This window comes from Malus sylvestris, chromosome 13 (assembly GCF_916048215.2).
Source record: "Malus sylvestris chromosome 13, drMalSylv7.2, whole genome shotgun sequence".
NCBI classification, from domain to species: domain Eukaryota; kingdom Viridiplantae; phylum Streptophyta; class Magnoliopsida; order Rosales; family Rosaceae; genus Malus; species Malus sylvestris.
Genome location: NC_062272.1, coordinates 15,309,825 through 15,322,780, shown reverse-complemented (window position 1 = coordinate 15,322,780; position 12,956 = coordinate 15,309,825). Strand labels below are relative to the sequence as shown.

Here is a 12,956-nt window from a genome sequence, read left to right as displayed (position 1 = left end):
AAATGGCACTGCCACATCCAGCAGCCTCTCATAATAAACATTTACCACGTGATGAATTCGTGACGAGAAAGTATCTCTCCCTTATGAGAGGATAACGGATTCGGAGTCCCTACCCGAGTTCAGAGTCGTTCTTGTCACGCGTCAGCGTTAGCTAATAGAATAGCCAATGTGAAAAAATAATCAAGTTTCACTTTAACTTAGGTAAATAAAAACAGTACCAAATGCAGCACTGTCTATTGCATTCCCACTACTATGATCTTTCTACTACCCAGATATCAATATGTTGTCTAAAACCTCGTTCGACAATTGACAAAGATAAAATACGAACATGAAGCACAAGAAATAAAAAAACGTTGCAGCGAATTTGTCATTATATGTAGGTTACCACTCCGAAAAGCGTACTACTGGTAGATGTTACAAAACCTTAAAAACTACACTTTTTAAGCCTTCAATAGGTTCAAGAGGAGAGCAGTTGTGAGAAAAGATGGGTATCATATCTTGGCGTCTCTCGTCGTCTCCTCACACCATACCTCTGCAAAAGTCATGTATATGCTTTCCCATCCGACCATGATATGCATATCCTAATTTTATACACAAACTAGTGTAACAACCATGCTCCATCCTTCTAGAAGAGTTCCGTCAACTGCTGAGCAACAGCTGCATCAACAATTAACACAAATTAAAGTCTATATGTAAATGAAAAAGCGGCTCGCTAGGCCTCAGCTGTGAGCATGTATGCATACCTTGAAGAATATCTGGTGTAGCTTGGAATTCTTGCCATATATTTTTATAAGAATCAAGATCCAAATTCAGAAACTTTGCGGCAAGGTAGGCAGCTCCTGCCGCAATATGATGCGGTTTGAACTGCAGCCACAGAGAACTCCGAAGCCTGAAAAATAAAATGAGAAACCAAATTAGTTCCAGCGAGTTATGAGACAAAACACCAACAGAGCCACCACCATGGGCTCGGAGAGGCAGAAAGGCACATAATCAAACCAAACCATCTGGGGCAACAGTAGAAAGACCAGGCAATTCCCGGTGCAACTTAGCATATTTTTCACATTGATAGAACGTACACCAGAAGCATGTAGCATAAAAAAAAAAAATTAGTAGCAAAACGTCATCAAATCAGGCATGAAATAACAAGTCAATTTCTTACCAACTACAAAAGCAGCAAGTCAGGTAGAATATTTTCCAGAATGTCTGCAGGATGGCTGATAAGAGTACCAAAACTATAGCAAAACATGATATACCCCATCTAGGGTCACCAAAATTCCCAGGCCCCAATCTGCTGCACGGCTATTTTACTCGTATACACGGTTCATATGAGAAAGCAAAAGCAGGACATTGCAAACAATAACAACTTCTGAAAACAAATCCACAAGCTTCTGCACAATGGCTGGATCTTACATGCATAATACCCAACTACTAAGTTCCCGGCGAGAATCATCGACTACACCCATGTTGCAGGCATGGGATGAAGCTGAATTGCCATCCATAGTCTGTTCAAGATAGTGTGTGTGTGTATATATATATATGTATCCTTTTCTTATATCATCAGCTCCTCTATAAACATATAAAGAACACTCACAGAAGCAAGACTTGATGAGAACTTCTTGGAATACGAAAAATGGTGAATGCCCCCTAGAACAACCCAGATTCTAAAATGGTAGGAATTTTCAGGTGACTACCAGGATGGATGCCATCAATTCTTCTGGAAACTACAAGGATGGATGCCATCAACTCCCTGGATGCAACCAAGAAGGACACAAAAAGTATATGCCTCTATCTTCACAAATAAATTATTTTTCTTTTCATTTTTTCTGACGATATATGCCACTAATGAGAACACGTAAATCATTTTCAAAAGTAATCTTCGACAAAAGAATGTGGAACTTTAAAAAATGTTTCTTTTCATTTTTTTCTGACGATATATGCCACTAATGAGAACACGTAAATCATTTTCAAAAGTAATCTTCGACAAAAGAATGTGGAACTAAAAAAAATGTTTCTTTTCATTTTTTTCTGACGATATACGCCACTAATGAGAACACGTAAATCATTTTCAAAAGTAATCTTCAACAAAAGAATGCAGAACTTTAAAAAATGTACATACGTATATATATTCCACTGTGTACTTCTGTGTAAAACAATAAGTTGTCTAACAGGAGGATATAGTGTTTCAAGAAAACTTTTTTTCTGTTTTAAAACACAACTATAACAATATCCATCACTTAAACAAATGTTAAGATAACGTTTAAATATGAGAAAACTCAAGAAGATATGATAACATTTTCAAAGCAAAAATAATGCATCCCATCTGTGAAGTGACCTCAAATTTATTCAAAACTGTAAAAAACCACTTACACGGGAGTTGGGGCTAGGAAATTGACATTATCTGATACCAAGTACATGGAAACAAATAGTTCACGGTCAAGGTTTTGACATAAATATTTGGGCAGGTTCTAGATCTGGAGATCATTACCTGAGAAACATATGAACCAAATAGATATGATATGAAAATCATGCAAAAAGATATGGGAATTCAGATGACTTTCAAATTTTTTTTATATTCCTGGCCTCCTATTTCCCCATCATGGGAAAACAAGTTGCATCTCAAAGCCGATTAATGGGGAAAACTGTCAGCACATTTTGCCAATTTCTCTCATGTTCATTTCACAGTGTTGCATTAAAAATATCTCTTTTTTCTTTCCTTTGGGAGACAGGACAGATGAATGGCAGGTACCATACAAAATTTTAATGTCTCCCATTCCATTCTGTAATCGAAAAAGAATACAACACCAAAAACTTTCAAGACATCTAGGTCAGGAAAAAACCTAAGCAAGCTCCTGAGACTCATGCACCAGTGGCAACAGTTCTACGAAAATTTGCAAATTCTTGGGCCAAAGTGTAAACTTCCATCAGAAAGAGTTTGGTCAAAACTGAAATCAGACTGCAAGCCCTGATACTCAAAACTGAGTATCATACTGTTAAACCTAAAGCAGCCCCTAGATATCTGGCAACCCCTCGTTGTTAGCAGGACTTAGGAGAAGTCATTCGAGGGTTCATAAAACGGCATTGGCATTGGGGACAGGAAGGGCTACCAATCACAAAGATGAAATCCTTCCCTAGACAATGGTTTTCCTCCAAAACCAAGCCCACAAAAAGCCATGTCTTACAAACTGTATGTTTGGTAGCAGGACTTCAGAGGACTTTTTCTTAATAAGCTCCATCAGTAAGTTAAAAGAAGATACTGAAAATGGCCATGGAGACTAAGTAGCTATATTCAATAGCAAATGACTAAGTTGGTGGGGGCATATTATGGTAAATTCATCCAAAAAATATCGGCAGTTCAACTTCAGAAGTAAAACAAAAGTTCCATGAACAGCAAATCAATCCGCCAGCTAAGAATATCATACAGGCGATCAACTCTAATCTTGTGTAGATCCTGCAATTATATGCATGCCAAAAGAATTAATATTTCAAAATACTACTAAAGTAGATGCTCCAAACAAGGAAATTATTGAGACAGACATCAAGCATCAGAGTTTTAAGGAACAGGAAGAAAACCATTGTTTATCCGCTTCCATAGCCATACCCAAACATCAGTAAAATCTGAAACTCTGATGATAACCCCCACCCCCCCCCCCCCCCCTCTTTTTCTCTATCTTCTTCCTTTTAACAACCACAGTGCCATTAACCATTTTCAGGAAGGCAGGCAAGGTAAGCTAAATATAAAAAACCAACACAAATATGTCGAATAATGATCAAGTAATCATTCAACGAAAAGTAAGCAGAATTCTGTAACCTCGAATTGATGAACTTACCCTTCACTGACCAAGCTTAAGGACAGATTCACCAGAATTGTTTGTGAAAGACCTAATTTGTTAAGAGTAGATGTAAGTGGTGCATATGGATGCTGCACACCAAGTTCGAAATTTAGAGTGGTCAGTATCATTTGCTCAGCCTCAGTCACCCGTTCCCGATGCTGCTCAAACCAGTCCTGTTTAACAAACAACAAATGTCAGAATGCTAGAAAGTGCAATTCTAATCTTAGCTTTCAATATAAGTCAGGGAATGGAGAAAAATCTTCAAAAGTTTAAGTTGCTTCATGCTCTTTATGACACACTGAACAGCGTGAATAGGAAATATGATTCAATGCAGGAATACTCATCTGAATTTAAAAAGAAAGGCTATGCAATGGTTTTTTTTATGTCAATGCAAAGAAAAACATTATGGCATTCAATAATGGGTTTTTATATTGACAGTTAAACTGTAAAAAGATTGTCTTCATTCTGAATGCTTTCAAGAGGACAGATCATATCATAAAGGCTCAGAAGAGCAGTAAAGATACTCACAATAGGGAGCATATGGGACAAGAAACTGATATCCTGCTTATGGAGAATCTCAGAAGATGTTCTCAACACAGTATTCAAAGGGCGTGGTGTCTCCTCAGACTTTGCTGCTAGGAACAGAGCGGCAGTAGCAATCAACTGGAAAAGAAATGAAATAGTCATAAAATATAATTACCAAATGGAGTGACAGAGTAAACCAACAACGTACATAATCCATTACCCAGTAGAAAATTAAAAAACAGCACAGAGTGGAGAACAGAAACATAGAGTTATATTCAGAAAAATAAAAAGGGAAACCACTTTGAACACAACGAATGATTGATTATCTGAATTGCTATAATGTTGATCATATGAGGACATAAAATCTATGCTTATCTAAGATAAAGGAAACCTTAATAACATCAGAAGATGCTATGAATTTCAAAATACATTGAACACTCACAAATCTATCATGGCAAGCATGTGACCGCCGGGCGAAAAACCGATGACAGAGAACCATTGCAGTAGCGATAGTAGTCTGGGGCCTGGAAGAGATATGATTAGTTTGTAAATTACATACGTCTTGGAAAGAGAAAAGAAAACCTTGAAACTTAGAGTCAACTAGCAAAATGTTCAAAATACCATAAACACTAGTTCTGGACAAAACCCTGTTAAATAAATGATAAGAACTCTATTCAAAATGAAAGCATAACAAAGATACAGGTTAAGGAGAAGAAGCTTACAAGTCAAGCCGCAATCCAAGATTCTGAAGGTAAGAACAGTATGAGTAGCGCAAGTGTGCTTCACGTACTGAATCTATACCATCTTTTCTAGATGGGGAGCATCTCTCTATCTCATCCCTTGACATAAAGGGCAGTTCATCTTCATCTAACTTTGTGCAGTCACGTTTACCAGTAGTAGATGCAGAGGCATCACCATTGGATCTTGGATGAGGAACATAATTATTGCACGAAGAAGAGATAAATTCATATGTGTTGGGTGGCAGATAATCTCTCCCACCATCACCCCAAGTAGAATCTGAAAATTTTCTCCTCTTAAACGATGATGCACTGTCAGGCTTGATATAATTAGAATTATCAGCATGCTCCTTATAACCACCCACGTACTTCTGGTAATTGTTATAATTGTACTTCTGATAATTGTTATAATTCTTAACGAAGTTATTAGTCCTGCTCCTGTTCCAGTTGTTGTTGTTGTGGTTGAAGTGGTTGAAGTTGTTGAAGCTTTTGACGTCATTTCTACCGAGAGACGGCCAGTACTCATCACCAGCAGTGCCCCCTTGTGAGCGATTGTTACGTACAAAAGACATTATTCCTGCCTAGTTAAAAACAACAAATAAGAAACGGAACAAACCAACAGAGAAAAAGTGCTGAGAAACTCCGCAACTAAATATAACAAAAACCAAACAAGGCATAGGAGATTATGATATACACTGGTGAAAGATTTCTATAACAAAATCACAAGAAAAATTAGGTTATAGTAATGCAATTACAACGATTCTACTCGAACAAAGCCTATATAAACTCAACCTCATCTAATCAACGACAAATCAATAGCATAAGAACCTCTAATTTGTCACTAAAACCAACCTGCTTCCAATTTCAACAATTTTCAATTTTGATTCCTCAATTAATCCACGACCCAATTTCTATTATCCAGCAAACAGAATTCCCAATTCTCCTGCTTCCAAAATTATCTATGGATCCATAGATATGAATAAGCATAAATAATAACCTATAAATTTGAGATCCTCCTACGGCTCCTTCTCTTAAAATTAAACAAATTCAATACAAAAAAAGATAAATAATAGCAGATCATTGGAAAAAAGTAAACTAATTTGAATCTAAAACCGAAGAATTAACCAACTATGGATATCTGATTGCCCAGAAATTGGGAGACTGAAACGATGAAAACCTTACAGCTGAAAAACGACGACGTTAAGAAGAATCGCAATCGGGAAATATAAGAGCGATTAGCCGATCGGCAGCAATGGAGATCTGAAACCGCGGTGGGATACGATCGTACGCAAGATGGTTAGGGTTTGGGAGGAAGAACGCGTAAAGGAGCAGAGAAAGAGAGGAGAGAGCGGAAGAAGGATGCGAAGTTTCACCGCAAACCGAAAGGGAGGAGAGTTTTATATTTGTGATCTGATGAGGGTAAAACCGTAAAAGCAAGGTCAGCAACAAACTACCCAATCCGCGCTGAGTTCAGATCGGCTGTGCCCAAGTTTCCTCAGCCCACCCTCCTCCCGCTTCCTCCTTTTGACTAGTGTCCTATGAACTAACACCAAGTTAACAGAGTTAAACTTGACATAGAATAAAAAACAAAAAATAAAAATATACCTCCCTACTCTCTCTCACAGAAGAAGGGAAGGTTTTTTCTATTTTTTTTTTATTCTTTTATTGAGTTTCTTGGTAACAGAGTTAATTTGGTGTTAGTTCATAGGACACTTGTTAGAGGGAGGATGCGGGAACAGGATGGATAGAGGGAATACGGGCACAACAAATCTAACTCATCTGTGCTTTAACCCACTCTGGAATCTTGTATTTATCCATATTATTAAGAGAACACATCTTCTCAACCTTTTTGCTCACTTTTTTTCAATTTTACCCTTCACTTTTGAATACACAATGTTGAGATGATGAGGGCAAAATAGTAATTTTGTACCTTTTGATAAAATAATAATCATATCCCTTTTTTTTTCTATTTTGCCCTCACTTTTGATACACAATCCATATTATTAAGAGAACACACCTTGTCAACCTTTTTGTCCACTTTTTTTCAATTTTGCCCCTCACTTTTGAATACACAATGTTGAGATGAGGAGGGCAAAATAGTAATTTTATACATTTTGACAAAATGATAATCATATCCCCTTATTTCCTATTTTGCCATCACTTTTTATACATAATATTTTCATAAGGAGGATAAAATAGTAATTTTGTATCAAAATATTTACATAAGATAAAAATATGCATTTATTAAGAGAAATTGTCCCACCATCATTTTTTCATACAGGTAAGTGAAATCATGATGTTTTTTAGATAGTTTGAATGAACTGAAGTGATTGCACTTAAGGAGTACATGGGAGGAGGTGGACGGTTGTTCACACACACACAAAGTGTGTGCTCTTTGCTAGTATTTAGTAAAAAATCCCTAATCCGATTTAATTTTAATTAACTTTATTTTATTACGAGTTTTTTTAACAACTTTCGTCTTATTCCAACATTTAATGTGACAACCCATCCCAAATTTTACGTTTTATTAATTTTAAAAGCGTGAATTTACGAAAATGCCCTAAAGGTAAGGACTTTGACTTCTGTTGACCATCGCCTAGAGAGACGTATGACTTATTCTTTTAGCATATCATCGTAGTACTCATTGGTACGAACGTATAGGCGAAAACCTTTTGCGAGTCAGGATTATGATGGTATAGTTACAGACGTTTGAAATTAGTTATTCAAAGTTTAGTTTTAATTAAATTGAATTCCCATCTTGTGGGAAAGAAGCCCAATCAGCTTTCAGCAACGAAATAAGGAAACAATCATATTATTTCTTTTAGGTACCGTTTGGTACATGGGACGGGACGGAATGAAGTGGGACGAGGCATTTCGTCCCACGTTTGGTGAGCCTAAAACGGGTGGAACATGCTATTCCAAGGGACAAATTTTGGATGAATTTCATTCGCCTCACCCCCTGTAACAACTCATTCCACATCCGTGGAACACAAAATTATAACTTCTTCGCCTCCTTCTTCCTCCTCCTTGTTTCCATCTGAGGGCATCTTTACTCCCTCTCTGTTCCGTCCGGTCATGTCTCATCCCATCACGTCCCATCTACATACCAAACGATACCTTAAGGACCAATCAGACAAGGGGGAAAAAATGACCAATGGGAAGATGAGAGAAGCATCCCTCCCCATTTCATCAACCCGTGCACACCACACAACCCAGTTCAACCTCTCATTTTTCAAGTTTGATTCCGGCCAACTCCGGTGGAGTTTTTCGACGCCACCACCATCGCCATCTTGAAGCTCTCACTCTCTTCTACAAAACCCACCCAAGAACCACCTTGATTAACCAGGGTATGTGACGGTTTTAGGCCACGAAAGTCGACGAAAATCAACGGTGCTTCGGCCACTCTTTTCAATATTCCAACGAATCGGCAAAGCGATGGCCGATGCCACTACTTGAGCTTTGTAGCCCATCATCTCAGGAGAAAATCTCAACCAACCTTGACCCCGTTGGACCACCATAGACGATGAATCAACGCCGGGAAGCTTTAGGCACCAGTCGGCTTTGTGAACAAAATTGACCACCTTCCGTCCACTTTTGGACTTCGTGGCAGGTGAGGATCGTTCGTGACATCTCGATGTTCGTGCTAGGGAGTCGTAGCGCGAACCTCAGGTGAGTGGGTCTTTTCTTTTTTTCGTATATATATATCTATGATTAATAATTCCACAAATATTTTTAAATTGATTTATGCATTTTATGCCCTGTCATATATATATTTATATATTCTAAAATTCTATGTTATGGCTAAATTTTAGATTACATTATAGCATATCTATATGCATATTATCTACACATAATTACAGTGAATGCTTTGAAGTACTAAGTTGAACTACGAATAGCTTGATCCCGTTTGAGAGTACGTAGGCAGTCTAACAAGACAGTTAGATGCAGCCATAAAACAATCTAAATTTAACATGGTACTTGATTTCTTTAAAGAAAGAAGTTATGAAGGTTAACAGCGTAAAGATTAACCTTGATTTTATTCTGGCCTATCACTGGGTATAGTTCCGATTAAGAATGTTGGGACGTTAAAGTGGTTATGCCAAATAACGCTGCAGACGCCAGGTAAACTTCAGGTGAGTACATATTGATGATAGTGATTGCAGTGTGTATGGTTATGTTTATATTCATTTAGTGCTCATTATCATGCACATTGATGTTAGTGCTCTGCCCGAGGACAGGGGCTATCCTTCACGTGATCGTTCACCTCCCACACTACACGCTCACATTGGATCCAAAGTAGGTGCTAGCCTGTCGTACATACCACATTAGGTGGCTCCGACTCGTAGGTGACTTGCGATACTTCGTACAACCTTCACGTAATTGTAGCACTTGAACTTATTTATTTACACCTTGCATGTCCTACAGACCACTTTAGGTGGTTCTGACTCGTGTGCAGGAATTGATTAATGAGATATGGGTAAGTCATACAGGTCACTATAGGTGGTTCCGACTCGTGTGCAGGAATTGATTGATGAGATATGGGTAAATCGTACAGGTCATTATAGGTGACTCCGACTTACGTGCTAGCATTGATTGATGAGATATGGGTAAGTCGTACAGGTCACTATAGGTGACTCCAACTTATGTGTTAGCATTGATTGATGAGTTATGAGTGCAGTCGTACATGTCACATTAGGTGACTCCAACTTACGTGCTAATATAAATTATTAAGTACATGATTATTTATATTGCTGATGAGATGCTGTGTTGTGGTATATTTATGGAATTACTGTTGATATACTTTTGATTTCACATGGATACAAGGTATGATTTTCTAGAAACTATACAAGTGTTGTAGCGAGGGGTAATATAGTTGTTTGGGCCCAAAAATATTGGTTTGGGCCGAGTTCAAAATTGTTCTCGACCCAGTATTGGTTGGGTCGAGTGTAGAATTGTTCTTGGTCCAGAGGCCGTGTCTAGGTGTCATTGGGGGTTATCCAGCTATAGGCCGCGCAGTCGAAGCTGACCGTATCCTGTCGGGAACTTGTGGGATGTGGTTGAGTCCTATTATGAGAAGAAGTTTTGACAGGATAAGGATGTTGGAGTTTGAAATTGAATGCGGCCTGATAACAAGTTAAATTCAAAATCCTAGTAGGAGAAGGACTGGCCGAGATAAGGTTGGATCGGGGAAAGGAGTTCTAATCCGAAAATGATTGGTATTCAATACAACACTACTATAAATAGGGAGAGAGGATATCGAACAATGCCCCTCCAATTCAACACACAAACTGCCATGCGCAAACCCTCACTATACGTGAAACCTCTCAATAACCTTGAAATTTTTATTTTCCTTTTTCGCCAAAACATCTTCAGTTTGGATAAACAGCACTGTGAAGGCAACCAGCGAGCATTTTCAGTTTGGATAAACAACATTGTTGTCGTAGAATTAGCCGATCGCGAATCACCTTCAGTTTGGATAAACAGCACTGCGACGATGCCAACTGGTTATCTATCCAAGTCTTAGTCGAGAACGATTTTCAAATCCTTATTGGCATATGACATCTCATTAGCCTTCTCGGCGAAGTGAGGTGTTCCGAATTAATGGGCTTGGCACTTTGAACGCCGAGTTGTTTTATGATTGGATACTCACAAGTAGGCTTTAGAGTTCGACATGCTGACGGTCGAACCACTTTTACAATTAAGACGTACATTTGTTTTGAGTATTTGTGTCCCTATACTTTGGTATTGATTCGGTGTGCTTATACTCTCACGAATATAATCACCGTGACCGAATCAGGTGCCGACGATTTGTGAACTTCGCAGAACTAGTAGCCATGTCTTCAGGCTCTAGAACCCGAAGACCGAGAGTGTTCCTTCCTCGGTCGCAGTCGCAGGATTCAGAAGTCAACAGCGCACCCAACGTAACATCAAAAAATTTTACTCCTCGGTCGAGCTCGGCCGACGAGTTGGCACGTCCCGCATACAACCGAATGACATAGTTAACTTACTAATTACTTGGCCTGTGTGCCACGTAGGCTTGGTAGTTTTTAAGGTTAACATTTTGGCACTTCTAGTGGGACTCAGTGCTAAAACTACGAAGTTCATGACCATCGAGACACGATCAGTAAAAAAGAAAACAACCATGGGAAAATCAGCGACTGATCTACCGGTTCAGAGTCCTGGACAAGAGGTGTCACATGCGCGAAATCCTATCGTTGCTGTGACCCCTGAGGCTGCAAGTGTGACACACCAAAAAAATGAAATGTGCCTTGGTACCCAGCCTCGAAATACAGAAGTACCCAACCGAACCACAAGCATTTTCATTGAAGGGATAATGGAAGACTGCGACGAAGACGGTGATGAAGGCTCTAACCCTCCGACTAGGTCGTTTCTTAGAAGACGACTTGATGAGCAATCTTGACAAGTTGAACAGACAGTGGGTCAAAAAATGAACAGTTTGCTTGAAGTGATACAAAGCAATGGTGAGACCCAAACCAGATTGCTAGAATTATTAGTTAGCAAGGTCTTCGAATGAGGACCTGTTGATCAGGCTTGGCAGCTTCCATTTAAAGGTAATCCCCTACAGGTCGAAGTAGTATGTACTGGGCCCAAAACAATTGACTTAGAAAAGAGGGGAGAATCAAGTAGTAGGTCAAATGGATCTGACCAGAGAGTCAGACCAACACCCGTCGATATGACCGAGGTCCAACGGATGATCGATTCGGCCATGAAAAAGGGCTGAAGTTCCCGAAATTCATCCACCCACATCCAGCTTATTTGGAAAAGTTCGAATATCCTAAAGGTTTCAAGATTCTAGATTTCAGCCTTTTTGCTGAAAAATCGTCCTTATCTTCGTTAGAACATGTGGCTCATTTCACTGCGCAATGCAGAAATGTCAATAGTGATTTTCATAAACTACGGTTGTTCAACTTTTCGTTGACAGGCTCAACATTTGCATGGTATATCAACCTCCCACCTAATTCTATCCAAAGTTTGGAGGAGTTGGTCGAGAAATTTCACGAACAGTTTTATCGCCTAGGGATGGAAATGTCAGTTTCTTCATTGGCTAGGATGGCTCAAGCATCTAATGAGTCACCAGTGGATTATCTTACAAGATTTAAATCGGCCAGGAATTGGTGTCGAGTACCTCTTCCCGAAGTCGAATTTGTTAGGCTTGCTCTGAATAGGCTCGATGTAGAGTACAAATAGAAATTTTTGGAAGCAAACTTTTGGGATATGTATGAATTGGCCCAGCATGTCGAGCAATATGATTATTTGCTCTAAGAAGAAAAGATCTCAAAATCTCTATCCCGATGAATGATTTACAAGAATTCCACGGTCGGCTACACATCGATCGAAGGCGAAGACTCTCAATATGTCAGCGTGGACGCGACCGAGATAGTGATAGATAAACCATACGTTTACAAGGCACTGACTTAAATTAATTCCAAGGATGCCAAAACCCACTCGGCCACTGAAGAGACGGCGAAAACATTGAAAGTTTACACTTTCGATATCACAGAGGTCTAGGCAATTTTCGACCAATTGTTATTAGCAAAGATCATCAAACTTCGACCATAACATAACATTTCTAAGGCCGAAAAGCTTAAATGAAAGACGTATTGCAAATATCATAACTCGACCAAGCATGCCACAAACAATTGTGTCGTATTCCATGATGATATCCAAAGCTGGAAGGCAAGCTAAAATTCATTGAAAAACGAATGACGGTCGACACTGATCCATTCCATTCGACAACAGTTGGCATGGTAGACGCCCATTTGCCCAAAAGCAAAGGGAAATGGAAGGTCGAGTTTGTTCCAGTACAACACGTCCCAAAGAAACATTCTCAGCCACGGCTCAA

At 39.0% G+C, this 12,956-nt stretch overlaps 1 protein-coding gene across 5 annotated transcripts; it reads right to left on the bottom strand.

Moving 5' to 3' along the window:
• Positions 1-345: 345 nt before the first annotated feature.
• LOC126597141 (cyclin-T1-3-like) lies at positions 346-6,483 on the bottom strand. 5 transcript variants are annotated; one of them, XM_050263910.1, is made up of 7 exons: positions 6,270-6,483; positions 5,078-5,673; positions 4,798-4,879; positions 4,359-4,493; positions 3,828-4,003; positions 744-889; positions 346-657 (listed from the first exon to the last, which is right to left on the bottom strand). In XM_050263910.1, exons 2-7 carry the CDS (start codon positions 5,662-5,664, stop codon positions 626-628), a joined length of 1,158 nt encoding a protein of 385 aa, XP_050119867.1. In that variant the 5' UTR covers positions 5,665-5,673; positions 6,270-6,483; the 3' UTR covers positions 346-625. The 5 variants fall into 5 exon arrangements, with proteins under 5 accessions (XP_050119867.1, XP_050119869.1, XP_050119868.1 ...); XM_050263912.1 differs by having other exon boundaries at positions 5,078-5,669; XM_050263911.1 differs by having other exon boundaries at positions 6,275-6,483.
• Positions 6,484-12,956: the final 6,473 nt, after the last annotated feature.